Raw genomic sequence first — 18,708 nt, forward strand, 5'->3', positions numbered from 1 at the left:
GTGCCTGGAACTGCCCTAAACACTTTACAATTATAACTTGTTATTTTCACAACAGCCTGCCCAATTTTGGGTTAAAGAAACCAAGATCTTAAGAGATTGAGTAACTTGCCCAAGGCCCAAAGCTAGTAAGTGGCAGAGCTGGGATTTGAACCCCAGGCAGCACAGCTCTGGGTCCCAAGTTTCTCTGGAAAGAATTCTAGTTCCACCTTCTTAGTTGTACAGTTCCAGGCAAACAATGTTTTCCTTTTTCTGCTTGATTACTCATGTTAAATAGGGTAAAATAATAGTACCTTACCGCATAGGACTGCTGTGAGAATTAAATGAGATAATGCCTATAAGCTTCTCAGAAAGAATCTGTTACTTAGTAACTGCACACTAATGCTAACAAAACCAGAGTAGGCACAGTAGCATTTACGCAGAGGAGGACGGGAGAGGCCTTGCTAGGCAGACTGGGGGCAGGGTGGGGTAGAGGACACAGCCTGAGCAAAGGCACAGAGGCAGGAGAGGCCAGCTGGAGCTGCGTGCAGGGCAGGGTGGGTGTGGGGAGTTCTTGGTCCAGGAAGACCCTGGAAGTTACATCCCTGTGGGCCAACCTGAGGGACTGACCAGGCTGGGGTTGGACTCTGGAGGCAAATCTTATACCCTTGTTCCAAGTCCTCAGGGACTGGGAGACTTTGGGCCAAAAGGCTCAGATTCTACAGGCCTGATGTTCTAGCCCGTCCCGCTCTGGGCCGATGAAGACGGGATGTGAGGGTGGTAAGGGTTCCTGCAAAGGAAAGACTGCCAACAGACAGCACGTCGTCTCCGACATGGAGGCATTCATAGTCCAGGACATGTGCTGGCCGGGCCTATCCCCTGCCCCCAGAGTGAAGAGCCCTGGACCCCAGCTCCCCGCTCTGGTCTCCCTGGGGTGCAAAGCTGCCAGGGCACCCAGGCCACTGCCCTGACACTCAGACCTCCCTCTTGATACCTCCTTGGGAACCTAAAAAGGCTAGTCCTGCCTTACCCGTTCCCAGCCTGGATCTGAGGATTACACGGGACAAACGCGCCTGAAAGCCCCTCCATGATCACCACGCAGGCTGTGGTGTGAGGCACCACTTCCCTTTGAGGCCAACTCTAGCAGGACAAGTGCAGTCCCTGGCACACAATGGACCTCACGAAGGGCTCAGAGCTGCTTAGGCAGGGGAACTTTGTTCCCACTGTGTGGGTGGGCTGTGCACAGGGCACATCTGTTAAAGCCTGTCTTGAAGCCACTTTTGTGATGGTTGTTGACACCGCCTCTTTTACTTGATGGAGAGATCGTAAGAGGCAAAGGCTGTTTCTTACTCATTTCTGGGGCTTGGCACAGACCAGAAGCTTGACAAATGTTTGATGAATTTCATTTCCTTACCTAGAAAAGAAAAGCAATCCTATCTCCACCTTGTTTTGCGAATCCAGTGAGGTGCTGTATCTAGAGGTCCCGACGGGGCGCCTTCTCCCCAACGGGCAGGGCTCAGCCCCTCAGAAGGCCCATTTCTTCAGGTGTGCAAGTGAAAAAAGGACTGCCAGGAAGGCCACATCTACAATTTAAGTTTTATTAAAACAAGCATCTTGTATAAACATCTGAGATATGCTAATTTTCTGTAGGTAACTCAGCAGCTCAGCTTATCTGATGCCAGGTTTTTGCCTTCATGCTCCGGCAGGCACAGACCGCTCAGACCAGGGCAGCTGGACTGCCCTGCATCCCGGCTCTACTCGACTTCAGGGACACAGAACTCCTTAACTGCCCCAGGCCTGTGCTGCCTTCCACACCAGGCCTGAGCGATGCAGCAGCAGACTGGGCCTCATACTGGGAATAGCTTAAAACCAGATAAAATAATGGGATTAAGGTGATTAACACCTTTCAAATGCATGTGTTAAGGAAAAGAGCGAGCTTTGCCTGCTCTGACAAGTCCATGGGCTTGCAGTGGGTGTTTAAACTCCCATCTTTGCTGGAAGAGCATGGTCAAGAATAAAAACAAACATTTTTAAAAACAAAGTAACACTGACTTTAGTAGCAATCCCAAACAAGGAGGAGGATGATAAATGAGGGACACACTTCGGTCACGGCAAAGAAAGATTATGTGCTTCTCTGTGCTGCAGACTGGAAGACTGGTCTGGCTTCCGGAATGCAGTCTCTCTGCCCTTCCCTGAATTGAGGGGATGGCTTTCCTCAGCCCAGGGGGAGGACGTCCAGAGGACAGAGGAAGGTGGAAGGACCGACTGGGGGGGGTGACAGTGCAGGGAGGGAAGAGCCTCTGTCAGCTGCCGCTTCTCGAGGCTGGCTCCCTGAAGGCTGCCGCCCCGGAGCCTGCCGCCCATTCACGAGAGCAGGCGGGATCCAGGATCTGCAGGCGGTGAGCAGGTGGGCAGGAGCCCAGCAGAGATGTCCCAGCCTCAGGCGATTATGCAAAGTGACGAGTGATTGCTTTCCTTTTCAAAGACAACCCCTTTGGAAAAAAGCTTTTTCCTTGAGGTCTCGGAGGGAAATGGGGGGTTGGGTGGGAACCTCAGGGCCACGGTGGATGAGGAAGCCTGACTGCCGCCTCACAGGTTCCCAACGGCCAACACCTAGACAGACCTAGGGCCTGAAAGGTGTGACCGGAGTCTGTCAGAGAGCCGCGGGTGTTGGGCACAGTCCCTCGAGTTCCTCGTCTCCATCTCCACTGCGGCCTGCCTGGGCCAGGGCCCTCCGACGAGCCAGGCGTGACTTGGAGGGAGGGGAAAGCCTCACAGAGCAGAGACCCTGGGCCAGTGCCTGTGACTCCTCTGCCAGTTCATTCTCCTCGTGCTGAGACAGCTGGCGGTTAAGGGCAATGGCCTCTGCCGCGAAGAGCGTCAGGTCCGTTGTGCTGCTATTTCTGCAGGGACAGAAGGAAAAGCAGAGAAGAGAGGTTGGCAGGACTCAGCGGCCTCAGCCAGGCCAGCTCCACCCCTACCAACTGCTACAGCTCCTACTCCCACTGGGTTTTTCTGAGCTGGCTGTTCTCTCCAAAGTCGTTCTTGCGTGGGTTTGGAATCTGACTTAACTGAGGTCGCAATGGCTTTGAACCTCAATGACTGTCCCTGGACTATAGAGGAACAAATGCTTCTTTCACTCGGAGTACCCTCCTCTCAGCCCCACGGCTCTGCACAGAGCTCTATCAGAGGAAGGAGCCTCGGCCCGTGAAACCCACCCACGTATATCCCTCTCCCTGGTCAAGGCAGGGAGCTCCAAGAGCAGGGGCTGTGCCATCGCATCAGTGTCCCAGAAGCCAGCTCCAGGCTGGCACAGAACAGGCCCTTTGGGTCTGCTGAATAAATCTGCTAAGGTGGATCTGAGGTTTGGAGCGGCAAGGCATCTGGATGCAGCTCTAGAGAATCAGGTAGGAACCCAAGCTGGGCAGTAGTACTCTCACTCAAATGAATGGAGATTAGAAAGGTATGACTTCCCTGTGTAACGTAGGAACTGTCCATGAGGTCGGTTCCTGGAGGGGTTCCCACAATGCTTCAGCCCTGGCCTCGTGGGAATAGGGCAGTGTTACTAAGTGTTAAAAGGCACTAAAGTCAAACAGATCCGGGTTCACAGTCCAACTCCCACGACAACTGTGTGGCCCTGAGCAAGTTAATCATGAAGATTATGAGTATAATCTACATAAAACCCTTTGAACAGTATCTGGCATGTGGTATTTTCTATACCGTGGCCATTATTATTATTGTTTGTCTAGTAGTATATATATCAGAACTGATCCCACTGTCTAACGTGCCCCTGATTCCCGCTACTTTCCCAAAGCACGCAACAGAAGGAAACCTTGGGGTAATAACTCATAGATAAGGTCTGTTTGGGGGCTGCAAATGGTGATTTCCAGTTAGGATTCACGTGTTTATGCAAAAACAGTTTTCTCCTGTACACAGCACAGGAAGGGGCCTTGAAGTTGCTGGAGGCCTGGGAAGCCATCCTGGTGGAAGAAGAGAGGGAGACATTTACTGCAGGAGGTAGAGAGGAAGAGAAACGGGGTGAAGGCAGGCCAGCAGCCACTTTAGGAGGAGGATACCTGAGCCTAGAGATGGGTTCCCTATCCCCCACCTCCATCCCAATGTGGCTGAGAGCTTGAGAGAAGTCAAAGCCAAAGAAGGAAGGCTGCTGTGTATGGCGGAAGCATTTACCTCTGGAGGACTTGCGGCGTGGGGAGTCCCCTTTCTGGAGCTTGCTAGAATGGGAAGGACAGATGTGTGGGTAAGCGCTGCTCCTCCTTCAGGAGCTGCCCCACCCGCGCTCTGGCCCAGCACAAGGACTTGGCCAGGCTTGCCTTACAGGGTCAGATCTTCCAAGGAGAGAGCAAGCAAGGAACAGCCCTCAACCCAGCTGCCTCTGCATGGAGAGCCCTCTCCTTGTCTGGCAAAGTCTTAATCATCCTCTAAGACCCAGCTTTAGGGTCCCTTCCCTGTGAGGCATTCCCCCTTCCCTGCCACCTCCCAACCCCTGCCTGTTCTGAGCAGAGGTGGGTCATTGTTCGTTGGTGCCCCAAGCATCTGCCACACTGTCCTGTCATTCATTCCCTTGCTCCCTCTCTTCACTAGAACATGGATGCAGGGACTGGGTCTAACTCAACCCACTCTGACCAGCGGCTGACATAGAGGCACTCAGTCAAGACAGCAACTCTTGAGTGGCACTTGGATTGGGTCCCCAACTGCAACATGGGACTGTTGGGGCTACTGAGGCTGGCTAGGGCCAGGCACACCAAGGAGACAGTGATTCACAAGAGGTCTGGCAGACCCCCCGACGGGGTAGAAGTCAGGTCCCATGACTAACTAAGGAGGATGGTTAAAAGTGTTTTCTAGTGAGGACTTGGATCCTTAGTTTGGTGAAGCCAGACCCTTTTAGGCAAGCCAGACCCAGACCACAGAACCACACACATATGTACCCCGAATGGAGCCACACAGCAGGCAGGACAGCAAGGCCTCACTTCTGGGTACTCGCAGCTTGTAATCTTTTTGTACAAGGGGACAGACTACAGGCCCCCGTGACAACACCAGGCTGCGTCCTGGGCTCCGTGCCTCTGCCAATAGTGGGACGCATGTGCCGAGTCCCCGAGGCCTGTTTGTTCCTGAGAAGCATGGGTCAGCTAGGGCCTTAGTCTGTGACCAAGGCTAGAGCTAAGTCTATGACCAGAATGGGACTCAGTCTGGGGCTGGCTTAGGAGTCAGTTCACGCTATGTGTATAGGAACTAAAACTGCTGCACAATCTCCCTCCAGCTGAGCTCAGCCACCCAGGTATGAGATTCCTCAGGGCCATGCTGCAGGCCACGCCTCCCATGGTTACTCACCCCCTGCACCCACGGGTGCTGCAGAACTTGGGCAGCGCTCAGCCTCTGCTTTGCATCTCGAACCAGGAGCTTAGAGATGAGGTCTTTGGCCTCACTGGAGATGTGTGCCCAGTCCTTGTCAGGAAACTCGTACTTGCCTTCCTGGATGCTCTCAAACAGCTTGCTCTAGGTAAAGAAGATTCCTCTTGAGATGGCACTGGCCCGGGATGGGCAGGATGTGCCTGTCATTGATCTGGACACCCTCATTCCATACTCTCGCCCTAAATCCACAAATGACACAGAATGCCCTTGGCAGGCAGGATGGCTATGGTATCTGGCAGGCTGGGTGGGTGATGTGTGGGAAATATCAATAACAGAGCAAAGCCTGGATCCCTACAGGGCCCTCAGGAATGGGCTCCTGGCAACCTCTCAGGTCTCATCTCCCACCACTATTAGCCTTATACAGGGGCTCCTCGGGTTCCTATGACAGTGACGTAACCCAAATTTTGATGTAAATCAAAACATGCCTTGGCCCTGACCGGTTGGCTCAGTGGTAGAGCGTTGGCCTGGCATGCAGGAGTCCCGGGTTCGATTCCCGGCCAGGGCACACAGGAGAAGCGCCCATCTGCTTCTCCACCCCTCCCCCTCTCCTTCTTCTCTGTCTCTCTCTTCCCCTCCCGCAGCCAAGGTTCCATTGGAGCAAAGTTGGCCCGGGTGCTGAGGATGGCTCCTTGGCCTATGCCTCAGGCGCTAGAGTGGCTCTGGTCGCAACAGATCGACGCCCCAGATGGGCAGAGCATCGCCCCCTGGTGGGCATGCCAGGTGGATCCCGGTCGGGCACATGTGGGAGTCTATCTGACTGCCTCCCTGTTTCCAGCTTCAGAAAAATACAAAAAAAACCCAACAAAAAACCACATCCTAACCTAAGTTACTTACCTATCCTAAAGTTATAAAATCATAATCTAGAACGTAAAAACACAACCAAGCCACAGAAATAGGAAAAGGACATAAATATACTGTACTGTACACTGTACTATAGTAACAGAAAAAATGACAAAAAATTAGTGTAAAATAGTGTACAACGCTAATGGCATAAGTCAAAACACTCCCATCTTAATTTTTAAAAGTTTTTATGGCAGTAGGCATTGTAAACTCAAAACGCTGTATGTCGATACTGTTGTAACCTGAGGACCGACCCCCTGTACTCCCACTCTTCCCTCTGCACACTCAGCTGTTGCCAAGCTCCGTGTCTGTGCTTGTGCAGTTCTCCTACTTGGTCCTCTTCCTCTGAAGCTAGACTCATCTCTTCAGACTCAGTTCTGGGTATGATCTTCTCTAACACCCTCCCCTGAACTCCTGGCTGGGCTAAGTGCCCAGTTATCTCCATTTCACCTTGTGGCTGCCCTTGGACACAAGAGGAAGGGGCACTATGTACTCCTTTCTAGGTCAGGAACAAGTCCCAAACCCAGTCCTGTTTGGCATCCCACAACCACGCTGCTCTCCAGCCAGCCTCTGCATTGGGTTCTGGGATTGTGCTCACCTGGCATACTCTGCAGACCTCTCCCCGGTCCCAGCCACAGTCAGCCCCACAGTGACCTACAAAGGGGGGGTAGCCACTCAGCATGATGTAGAGGACAACACCCAGGCTCCACAGGTCACAGCGCTTGTCGTAAAATGTGGCCTCATCCGTGAAGACCTCCACCACCTCCGGGGCCATGTATTCTGCTGAGCCACACTGTGAGGGCCAGGGTCGGGGAGGGCGAAGTGGCAGAGAAGAGAAAGACTTAGTCACAGGGGATGGCAAAGAGCAGAATGTAATGGGACTTAAGCAAGAGCACAGACTTGTAGAGCAAGAAGCCGTCAGACCAGCCAGCCAGAGAGCTCGCCTGATGCCACCAAGGAACTTAGAAAAGCTGGGCCAACTGAGCATTTATTTGGAAACGGAGTCCTGTCATTCCCTGTGGTCCACCTGACTATTCCAGGTCACCTCCTTATCTTCTCAGGTCCTGCTCCAGTAGGCAGAGACCCTTGGTCAAGAAGCTCCAGGAACCTCTCCCTGCCTCAGCTCTCTGCACACAGCCACTTAACGTACAGGTACTGCTGTGCAGCAGGAGCACGGCTGTGGGAGGGACATCTGTGGAGAGCAATTCTTTCTTTTTTTTTTAAAGCATATTAACCACTCATTTATTACACTGGCAGAGAAAATGTTATGTTTGATTTTCTAAAATAAACACCTTTTCAAGAGAAACATATAGCTAGTTGTAAAACATGCTTTTATATCAAATGAACTATTAAAAAGTATACATTTTCTTCTCATAATCTTAGATAAAAATAAGAACAATCTACGATTAATGACTCTTGACTCATAAATGTTTGAACCAGAGACAAATTATACCTACTAGACTTTAATAACTGTGATTATCATAATGAACTCTCAGTTCACAAGAACTAATAAATGTGTTTTTTTAATTGAATTTTATTGAGGTGACACTGGTTAACATAATTATACAGGTTTCCGGTGCCCAATTCTACAACACATCTCTGTATACCGTATTGTGTGTTCCCCCCTGCAAGTCAAGTTTGCGTCCATCACCATCTAGCCCCCGTTGCCCTCCTCTCCCACCCGCCCTTCCTGCAGTCACCACACTGTTATCCCATCTACAGATGGAAGACCAGGCACCAGAACCGGACAGGGGTCTGCTGAACCACACCAGTGGCAAACCTAGGCCCCAGGATTCTTTCCTCCCATCCTTCAGAGAAAACGGTGATAAAAGTAAAGAATTCTTTTTGTTCCCCTCTTCATTACTTCAGGTTTACCAAGAGACACACACCCCCACCTCCAACACACACAACTAATTTGATGCAAAGATGGTAAGTGGAGAAAGGACATTTTCTCTGTTATTGGCAATTAGAGTTAATGACTTTGAAAACAAGGTAGCTCAGTGTCATAAAAGCTAATACACAAACATTTCTAATAATGTTGCTTAGAATAAGACATGGGCATAATCAAATGCATGTATTAAAAAGAGGTTATGAGCAAAATTCACTTATAAGCAAGCAAATCTCAAAAGAAATCATTATTATATTATAGTATACCAAGTATGTAGAGACGTCTTAGGAAGAATAGCTCCCAGCAGCACCATCTGGGCATGAAGTGTGAAGTGAGAGAAGCAACAGGACAACTTAGCCAAGTAAGCTTATGTGCAGAGAGCCTGAGAGCTCAGTTCTCGTCCCAGAGAGACTGCACTCATCATCTTCCCACACAGGGCAACGTGCCACAACTTCGGCAGTGGGAAGAGGACTCTCAGAGCTATCACACGCTCATATGCCAAAGGGCTGGCCCGGGAACGGTGTCTGTCTTCACCTGGGGCAGGATCCAGGGCTCAGCTTGTTCTTATATATATAATGTGTCTCATCATTGGCAGAGGACCCAACCCAAGCTAAAAGATCTAATGTTAGTTTCATTATCAGCTGAGCACTGGGGCAGGGAGGTCGTTATCAGTATAAAGCAGTGAGCCAAATGATAGCTCAGGCGGCAGGAAGAGATGTAGATAACGCTCGTTTTTCCCTCCGTGCTGGACCCCAGAGCTTTGGGTCACGGGCACGCCAAATGCATAGAGGCTCAGAAGGAGTGGCACAGGGTGCCCCGCCATACATACTGGAGTGGTCAGCTCTGGTGTAGTGATGGGGGTATAGGAGTTGTTCAGTTTCACTCCACTGCCCAAGTCAAAGTCACAGATTTTCACTGGAGACACCTGAAAAGGAAAGCAGACAACAAAATTACAAGTATAAGAAACCAAAGGGCACGAGGAGACCAAGGTGACCATGTGGGTACATAGTTATGTGGCTGCCACACTGAGACCCGGCTTTACACATCAGGCCTTGTTTACTCTTATTGAGTTAATTAGAAATCATCTGAGGATTTATAAGGTGTCCCCTTCCCCATGTTCTTTCCATATTTCCCGACAAGAGAAAAATGTGTGTACTACATGGTTCAGATACTGTGAAGTTAGTATAAAACAAGTAGCAAACCTGTGGAACTCTTGCTGACAAAGGTGTAGGGTGCAACACTGAAGTTAGAGAAGTTAGTATGTATTCCTTAGACAGTCCTTGCAGACCATTTGGTGGAGGGCAAAGGAGTTATGTGTAAAACCCCTGACCACCTCAGATGGCTTAGAGTGACCAACTTGTCTTTGCTTGCTGGGGACTTTGTCAGTTTAAGCACTGTACGTCCTGCATTTCAGGAAACTCCTCAGGCCAGGGTAAACTGGGATGGCTGGCCACTCCAGGTGGCATCAACATAGCAGCCAAACCCACCAGAACTGGATGTTAGTCCTGAGACCACAGACAGCATGAGTTTCCTCTGGAGCAATCAGCAGGGCAGTTTGTGAGCACGCATGAGAATGGCCTGCCTGGTGAAAGCAGCAGTGGTGAGTCAGAAATGCTCAGACCTGCTGGGGGAGCCTGGCTGGGCAAGTCTCAGCTGCTCCTTCTTTCCTCCCTCTTTGCCTCTTTTATTTCTCTTACATTCTTTCTTCTTTTCTTTTTCCACTTAGCCTCTCTTCTTCATTGTGATTATATCCGCATATAAGTTACACTTAAAAATGGTTTAATGGCCTGACTAGGTGGTGGCGCAGTGGATAGAGCGTCGGACTGGGATGCGGAAGACCCAGTTCGAGACCCTGAGGTCGCCAGCTTGAGCGCGGGCTCATTTGGTTTGAGCAAAGCTCACCAGCTTGAACCCAAGGTCGCTGGCTTGAGCAAGGGGTCACTTGGTCCGTTGTAGCCGCCGCCTCCCCCCCCCCTCAAGACACATAGGAGAAAGCAATCAATGAACTAAGGTGTCACAACAAAGAATTGATGCTTCTCATCTCTCTCCCTTCCTGTCTGTCCCTATCTGTCCCTCTGTCTGACTCTGTCACTCACACAAAAAAATGGTTTAATGGCATATTTTTGTTATTTATATATAAATTAAGTGTACAACTCAGTGGTATGAATTACACTCACGCTGTTATACAACGCTGTTATGCAACCATTACCTGTATATATCTGTTTGCAAAACTTTTCCATGATCCCAAACAGGAACTTACCCATTAAGCAGTAAGTCCATTTGCCCCACTCTCCAGACCCAGTAACATCTAATCTACTTTCCATCTCTATGACTTTATCCCAGATATCGCATATAAGTGGAATAATATAATCTTTGTTCTTTTATGTCTGGATCATTTCACTTATCATAATGTTTTCAAGGCTCACTCATGTTGTAGCCATGTATGAGAACTTCATTCTGTTTTATGGTTGAATAATATTCCATTGTATGTATATACCCACATTCTATTGATGGACACTTGGGTTTCTTCCAGCTTTTGGCTATTGTGAATAATGCTGCAATGAACACTGGTGTTCAAGTTTCTGTCTTCAGTTCTTTTGAGTATACACACAGGTGCAGAACTGCTGAGTGCTATGATAACCCTATGTTTAGCTTTTTGAGGAACAAACTGTTTTTGACAGTGGCTGCACCATTTACATTCTCATCAGCAATACACAAGGGTTCCAATTTCTCCATATCCTCATCAACACTTGTTACTTTCTATTTCTTTTATTATAACTATCCTAGTAGGTGAGAGGTGGTGTCTCATTGCATTTCCCTAATGACTGACGATGTTGAATATTTTTTTATGTGCTCATTGGTTATTTGTATATCTTCTTTGGAGAAACGTCTATTCCAGACTTTTGCCCATTTTTTAACTGGACTGTTGTTTTTTTATTTTTTTTTAAATTTATTTATTCATTTTAGAGGAAACAGAGAGAGAGAGAGAAGGGGGGGAGGAGCAGGGAGTGTCAACTCTCACACGTGCCTTGACCAGGCAAGTCCAGGGTTTTGAACTGGCAACCTCAGCATTCCAGGTTGATGCTTGATCCACTGTGCCATCACAGGTCAGGCCAGATTGTCTTTTTTTTTTTTTTTTTTTCTTTAAAGATAATGTGACAGGCAGGGTCCTGTCTTTAATTTTTTTAATTTTAATTTTAATTTTTAATTTGTATTTTATTTATTCATTTTAGAGAGGAAAGAGAGAGAGGGAGAGAGAGAGACAGAGAGAGAGAGAGAGGAGAGAGAGAGACAAGGGACAGGAGCTGGAAGCATCAACTCCAATATGTGCCTTGACCAGGCAAGCCCAGGGTTTTGAACCGGCGACCTCAGCATTTCCAGGTCGACGCTTTATCCACTGCACCACCACGGTGAGGCCAGATTGTCTTTTTGATGTTAGAAGTTGTGTGTTTTTTTTAAAGATTCTACTTATTCCTTTTAGGAAGGGAGGAGAAGAGAGAGGAAGAAGAGAGAGAAAGGGGGGAGGAGGAGGAAGTATCAACTACCATATGTGCCTTGACCAGGCAAGCCCAGGGTTTTGAACCACTGACCTCAGCGTTCCAGGTAGACACTTTATCCTCTGTGCCACCACAGGTCAGGCTAAAAGTTCTTTATATATTTTGGATATTAAACTCATCAGATACATGATTTGCAATTTTTTTTCTCATACTGTGGGTTATCCTTTTATTTTCTTTTTAAAATTTTTATTTATTATTATTTTTTGTTTGTTTTTGTATTTTTCCAAAGTGAGAAGCAGGGGTGGGAGGAGGCAGCAACACTCCCGCATGTGCCAGACCAGGATCCACCCGGCATGCCCACCAGGGGGTGATGCTCTGCCCCTCTGGGGCATTGCTCTACTACAGTTGGAGCCATTCTAGCACCTGAGGCTAAGGCAGTGGAGCCATCCTTAGCGCCCAGGCCACCTTTGCTCCAATGGAGCCTTAGCTGCGGGAGGGGAAGAAAGAGATAAAGAGAAAGGAGAGGGGAAAGATGGAGAAGCAGATGGTGCTTCTCCTGTGTGCCCTGGCCAGGAATCAAACCTGGGACTTCCACACGCCGGGCCAACACTCTACCACTGAGCCAATCGGCCAGGCCTCTTTCTTTTTAAAAAATTTTTATTGAATCTATTGGGTCAACATTGCTTAATCAAATTATATAGGTTTCAAGTGTAAAATTCTATAATACGTCATCTGTATATTGTATTGTGTGTTTACCATGCAAAATCAAGTCCTTCCAACACCATTTATCCCCCACTTTATTCTATTTTTTTGATAATGTCTTTTGACTCTCGGTCTCCCTTAATTTTATTTTTCAGCCATAGCAAAGGGGCAACAAATTGGTGCCATGAAGATCAAATGAAACAAAGGGCATGAAAGCACATTGTAAACAGGTAATTTAACAGGAGTTCAGAGTGCCCAGGGAATTCTGGGTCAGGCTGCCTGAGTTCTAATCTATATTTTACTGTTTAGCAGCTGAGTGACTTTGGGCAAGTTTCTGAATCCAAGTTTCGGTTTCCTCATTCAGAAAATGAAGATAATGATAATACCTACTTCATGAGATTTTATAAATACTAAACAAAGTGCTGGCACATGGTAAGCACTCAAAAAATGTTAACTATAATTACCATTAATAATCATTATGATAATAATGTGGATTATATAGTTTAATGCTAGAGCCACTGATAGGAAGGCACAAGATCTTACTGGAGCTAATACATTACTATTCCCTACAAGAGTTTTAAGTACCAAGTTGACTCATATATTCACTCATAGCTATTCCTTATTTATGAGCCATCCCTTAATTTAGACAAAGACAACTGTGTTCATGCACATACACACAAACTATGAATGTAGGCCATCAAAACACCAGGGCCTAAATCCTCCTAACAAACACAGAATTTGTCAAATTCATACATGCTTATGTAAATGCAAACACTTTCATTTACTAGATTGAGTTAAGGGAAAGTTTTAAAAAGACAGCATTTGTTCAACACCAAGTATAAATGTTTTCTTTTAATGGGCAACATAAATAGAAACAGAAACCCTTTTAAGAACCTGCTTCCTAATGATGACTTCTAGTGGCATATATACCATGACATAAACATCATTTACAGGTGAAGATTTGCTTCATATAAGATTGAGTTGTTGTTTATGACTCCCAGCAACTGCCCTAAAGGAAGGTGCATTGGACTAGAAAACATTCATTTTGTGTGGGTCTCATATATTTTCTAAACTCTCAGGCTTACACCGATCACACTGCTGAAAACAGCAAAGAAGGATTAATCCTACTTGAAATATAGAAACACCACTACACACTGGATATAACATACTCACGTGTCCATAATAGTCGGTTTAAGTTGGTCCCAGAGGCCAACGGAACTACTAAAAAGCTACATCGAAAGCAAGGTGGCTTCCCACATCAGGGTAAAAACTGTAACATCCTAAATGGGGCCCTAAGTACCTTTTCTGAAGATTCACACAATATATTTTCTGGCTTTAGATCACGGTGTGCAATGCCTGAAATGACAAAGAGCAAGGAGATGGTTAACATATGCACATAATTGTCAAACACTCCACACACAATTAATTTTTTCCAAATGCTGTTGTTCGCAGATTAATTCCCAATTATGGTACATTAAAAAGTCAACGAGCTGCAGGAGGCAGAAGTAACCAGAGACAAACCAAAAGCACAGTTGAATCTGCAAGTTCTTTTGAAGGAGAAGCTTTAGAAGTCTGGCAGGGATGAGAAGGGCTAAATGAATCCCAGCCAGCCTACCTCTCAGCACTGCAGGGACAACCAAGAATAAGAAGCCTAATAGGAAGCAGAGCAGAAGACTCTGCAAATGGCCATGCTTGGAACAGCAATGCAGAAATAATGAGTGCCTTGTTTAAGAGCATCTCAAGGGGCTGAGACTGCTCTACCTCATTTCTTCTTGTGTGGCCGATTAAAAAAAAAAAAAAAGATTCCTTCAATGAGACTTCCTTAATTCAGAGGATCAAGTGTTAGTGAACAAATTCCCCAAAGCTTGTCCAATTCCCTTCTCTCCTGCTCTGTATATCCAAGACAGTCCTACCAGAAGCACAGCAGCGACTGCTTTGGTCGATGGGTCCTGTTCTTCAGATAAGCCCCTGTCTCCCTGCATTTTGGCCAGCCCTGAAGGAGAATGCAGATAGCAGGTGACCACATGAGGGGTTAAAAGCTGCTAACCTGGCCAAGAGGACACCCGTGGGGAAAACCACCTTCTAATCAAGACAGAAACAAAGAACCAACTCAGAGGGCCATGGAGTTTTAGTGGTGGATCTGGATATTCCCATTCCTCTTTCCTCCTGCAGAATGTATGAGGCAGAGACAGAGGGGCCACCAGGCTGAGCAAAAGCTGAGTAGCTACTTCTTGGAAGTACTGGAAAGCAGCAGAGGATTCTTGGGTAAGCGGGAAAAGCAGAGTCTGCTTTACTGAAACTCCCTGGATGATCAGTATCTCAGGCAGCCCTCCAACTCCCTCGTAGGTGACAGAGGCCCAGCCCACTGGAGACCCTTCACTGGAGGAAAAACCTGAGCTCCAGCAGGCTCAGTGACTTCATCAGTCACCTAATTGAATGAGAACCCAGAGCAACTCAGTCCAGGCTGCACAAATTGAGTCAGGCTACAGCTCGCCGCACTAAAAGTGAAAGATATTTTCCATTACAGCAAGTGCTCCCACAGAAGGATCATGAGCCACTCATGGAGCCTTGCTCTCCAAATAGGTGCTGATGGCCCAGTCGTCCCCCAGCCCGAGCACTGAGAGCCCTGTGTAATAATAGGCCTGCCTCTGTGAGCACACCAGCCATCGAGCTGCTCCGGTTCATTTCCCAGAGGTTAAGCAGCAGTGTGTCCAGTATTTAAAAGTATGGAACTTGTTTCCAGGCTGGCCCATTCTTGCCCAATTCATCTTCCCAGTGTGAAGTTATTTAGAAAACAGCCAAGTTCAGCTGGAAATCGTTTTTCATCCCCTCCAACTTCTAGGCACATGGGCAGCTGGCCAGCTAGATGTTAACAAGCACTTCAGAACTCCTCAGACACCACCAGCCTCTGTTCCCTTTAGTGCATTCTTGTAAAAAATAAATAAATAAATAAAAAATAAAACCGCCTTTACCCTCCTCTAAGGTATGGATCTTGTAAAAAGCGTGACCCACTTTTGCAATCTACAGAGGCAGCTTGGGGAGCAGTTGTAAATCTTTGTCAGGCAGGTGTTACCTACATGCATCCCAGCTTTCAGAAACAGAAGCACTGCTATTCATCATGCTGTGGAAAGTACAGGCACCCCCTTCTAGGAATTTTCATCCCATGTACCAGTCAGGCCCCCAACATGGGCACTGTCAGTTTGCAGATCTCTCTCCAGCCACTGGAGGAAACGAGGTAGAATCAGTGAACCTGAATCTCCCGCATCCAGGCCACACCAGTCTGCACTGTGTTGCTGGCACAAGGTGGGGTGCCTGAACAGGATGCCTACAAGTGGTCCTGCGCATTCACAACCAGGGTGACTGGCCTATATCCACAAGTGAAGGGAGCAGAGCTAGGTCACAAATTATTCACTCTACCCTCCACCCAGCAGAATGCTTTAAGGGAATTAATATTAAGAATAAGAATGCTTTCTGCCAGGTGGGGATAAGGATGGAGAAAATAACACTATGGTACACATATACAATACACATACAGACCACACACAATTATGTAAGCCAGTAGGTACAGAGGAAAGGTTTAGAATAGTGCATAGCACATAACAACAGCTATCTAAGTGTTAATCGCTGTTGGTGATATGTCTCTCTTAATTCTCACTATACTCGGTGGGGTAGGCATTATTACTAAGGGAGCACATAACCAGTAAAAAGGTAAAAACAGATTCATTTTTTCCATGGCACTGTTGTTTGGCAAATTTTAAAAATCTATATAGTAATTAAACATATTTATGGAAATGCAAAAACACCCAATTTACAAACATATTTAATTTACTACAAAAGTTCTGTAAGAATTAGTCTTAAATAAGGACTGTAAACCAAAGTGTAATTCAAACAACAGCAATCTTGCCCTTTACCACTGTAAGGTTTAAGAGGTACCTTGAACTTATCATGTTAATAGAAAAATGCATTTCCCATTTATTGTGAACAAGATATAAAACTACACATATATAATACTATCATGCCAACATAGGTAATGTATTCTGAGAGGCTAGAAAGAATAACATCCCAATATTTATAGTAGAATGGTTATATCCACATCCACACACTCACATATACCTTAAACAACATAAAATTTATTGTTTGCTTCCCTGTTTCCTTCTGTAATCCTTATCATTCTCAACAGCTCCACATCTACCCACCATCCACTTCAGAAATATGAGAGCCACCCTGGTTTCCCTTCTCAACCTCATGGGCAGGCCTGCCTTTCTCCCTTGGTCCCCAGAGGCCGGTCACCCAGCCCACCCACCACGGCAGAGGCCTGGCTCACCTTTGGTGTGCAGGAAGTCAAGGGCAGCAGCAACATCCTGCACCACTTGACTGGCTTCTCGCTCATCGAAGTGCTTCCGCTTCTGGATGTGGGCCAGGATGGAGCCTGGGAAGCAGAGGGGACACAGGGCGATGCCTTTTCAGGCTCTATTAAGTATAGTTTCTCAGAGGCCAAGTTTCCACAAGTTTGAGGTGGGGATATTGGCTTATTCATTTCTGAATATCTAGCACCAAGTGTGGTTCCTAGCACAGAGGAGATACCAACACAACACTGTACTGAACAGAATTGAACTGCTACCTTCCACCTGTCTATGATGAGTACAGAAGGAAGTGAGAACAATATTTATATGGCCAAAAGGTATAAATGACATTTGGCTTCTGGAATCAGAACTAAAAATTGAATCCATCTCAAGTTGGGAGTCTCTCTGTAGGAACTTTTCCTCCTTTGCCTCTGATCTCAGATAAAAACGAGAGCACAGCCTACAAACAGAAATTCTGCAACCTCATAGGATATGTAAAGGTCCAGAAAAAGAGAAAAAACTGCTTTCCCCCTGAACTTTCCCTATTATTATTATTGACAACTTGTTTGAGAAGTCTCTGGGATATATGATGGATGATCATCACCCTGGGCCTTAATCAGAAGTCCAAACACATACTCAACAGTAAGTACCTCCTTGCAATTTCTCAAAGGCTAAAAAAATTTTGTGGGCTAACATTTATTGAGCAGTTACTATGTGCCAAGCACTGTGCAATACTTTTAAAGTAGATTATCTTAGCTTCACCACAACTGTACAAAATGTATAAAATATAGTTATCTCCATTTTATAGATGGGGCACCTGAAGCCAAGAGCAACTTGCTTACGATCATACACCAGTAAGTGTTGGCATCACAACCTGTGCAGATTTCCCCTGAGGGGGACCTGTGGCCTGAATGCTTGAGAATGGGGTGCCCTGAGCCAACCACACTCCCTTTACCCACTGGGTCTGGCCTCAATAGAGCTGCGTTCTGAGTGCTATAGTTATAGACGACCCCAGCTGTGTCTAGCATTTCAAATATGTAATTCACAATCCTAGTGTTGCTGGGTGGGGCAGGGCAGGCACAGGCATGAACATATGGTTTGGCTCCATGTGGTCTATGCTCACTATTGGAAGCCTGTATTTCTGGGCTGAAGGTGTCATCCTTGTGTCTTAAAAATAGTACATGTTTATTTATTATCTCTGGTTTTGGGCATGGACAGGGGATAAAAGATCTTTCACTTGCCAGATTAAACTATCAAGGGATCCCAACATGCTAGGAAACATTCCGAGAAAACCAGCTCCTGGCTAGGTCTCAGTTTTGCTTTATTGCAGTGATTTTCCTATTTCCAAATTTGTGACAAAGGAAGGTGGAGTATATAACATTTTACATATTTCTCATCTAGTCCCCACCACACCCAACTGTTTTAATAATATTAACCCCTGACAATTATTGAACCCTTAGTGCCTACCAGGCACTGTGCTAAGCATTTCACATCAATTATTTCATTTAACCATCACAGCAATCCAAGGAAGTAGGTGCTGTCATTATCCCTATTTCACAGATAAGAAAACACCCTTTGGAAAGGTTAAACGGCTTGCCTAAGGTCACTCAGCTAGTAAGTGATGGAGCTAGACTTCAACTTAGCTTTGCTGGTTTCTAAAGCACAGTCCTTAAACACCAAGCCCCTTGTGTAGCCTCCTACTCAGCTCCAGATATCCTCCCTAACCTTCACCTTGCAAATGTGTCCTAGGGCAGAGTGAGTGACTGGGAGGACAGGGCTTCTCTGTCCTCTCTGTCAGAACAGTAACTTCAATATACATCCTGGGGATTACGTATGTAGGTGATGACAGTACTGGTAATGGTCAAGAGCGGCATCTTTCTATCTGAAGGATGGCACATTTTCAGGCCTCCTCTCTATCCTGGGTCTGTGTCCTCAACAATGGGACCCTCCTCTCTCCTGGTGAGTCTTTCTGGACTTCACAATGTATATTAGAGCTTCCACCCCACAATTAATTCAGTTAAATAGTGAACAT

At 46.7% G+C, this 18,708-nt stretch overlaps 1 protein-coding gene across 9 annotated transcripts in view; it reads right to left on the reverse strand.

Moving 5' to 3' along the window:
• Nucleotides 1-1,576: 1,576 nt before the first annotated feature.
• The window catches only part of LOC136400071 (MOB kinase activator 3C), a 59,887-nt gene continuing 42,755 nt past the window's right edge, over nucleotides 1,577-18,708 (reverse strand). For 7 of the 9 annotated variants that reach the window (XM_066376130.1, XM_066376131.1, XM_066376129.1 and 4 more), the window contains 7 exons: nucleotides 16,658-16,762; nucleotides 13,634-13,689; nucleotides 8,964-9,059; nucleotides 6,845-7,039; nucleotides 5,326-5,490; nucleotides 4,165-4,208; nucleotides 1,577-2,879 (listed from right to left, as the gene is read on the reverse strand). In XM_066376130.1, the coding sequence (XP_066232227.1) occupies nucleotides 2,630-2,879; nucleotides 4,165-4,208; nucleotides 5,326-5,490; nucleotides 6,845-7,039; nucleotides 8,964-9,059; nucleotides 13,634-13,689; nucleotides 16,658-16,762 (911 nt within the window). In that variant the 3' untranslated portion in view covers nucleotides 1,577-2,629. The remainder of the gene's footprint in view (nucleotides 2,880-4,164; nucleotides 4,209-5,325; nucleotides 5,491-6,844; nucleotides 7,040-8,963; nucleotides 9,060-13,633; nucleotides 13,690-16,657; nucleotides 16,763-18,708) is intronic. The other 2 variants (XM_066376133.1, XM_066376136.1) reach the window with 1 other exon arrangement.

The sequence above is a fragment of the Saccopteryx leptura genome, chromosome 3 (assembly GCF_036850995.1).
Source record: "Saccopteryx leptura isolate mSacLep1 chromosome 3, mSacLep1_pri_phased_curated, whole genome shotgun sequence".
In the NCBI taxonomy this organism is placed as follows: Eukaryota; Metazoa; Chordata; class Mammalia; order Chiroptera; family Emballonuridae; genus Saccopteryx; species Saccopteryx leptura.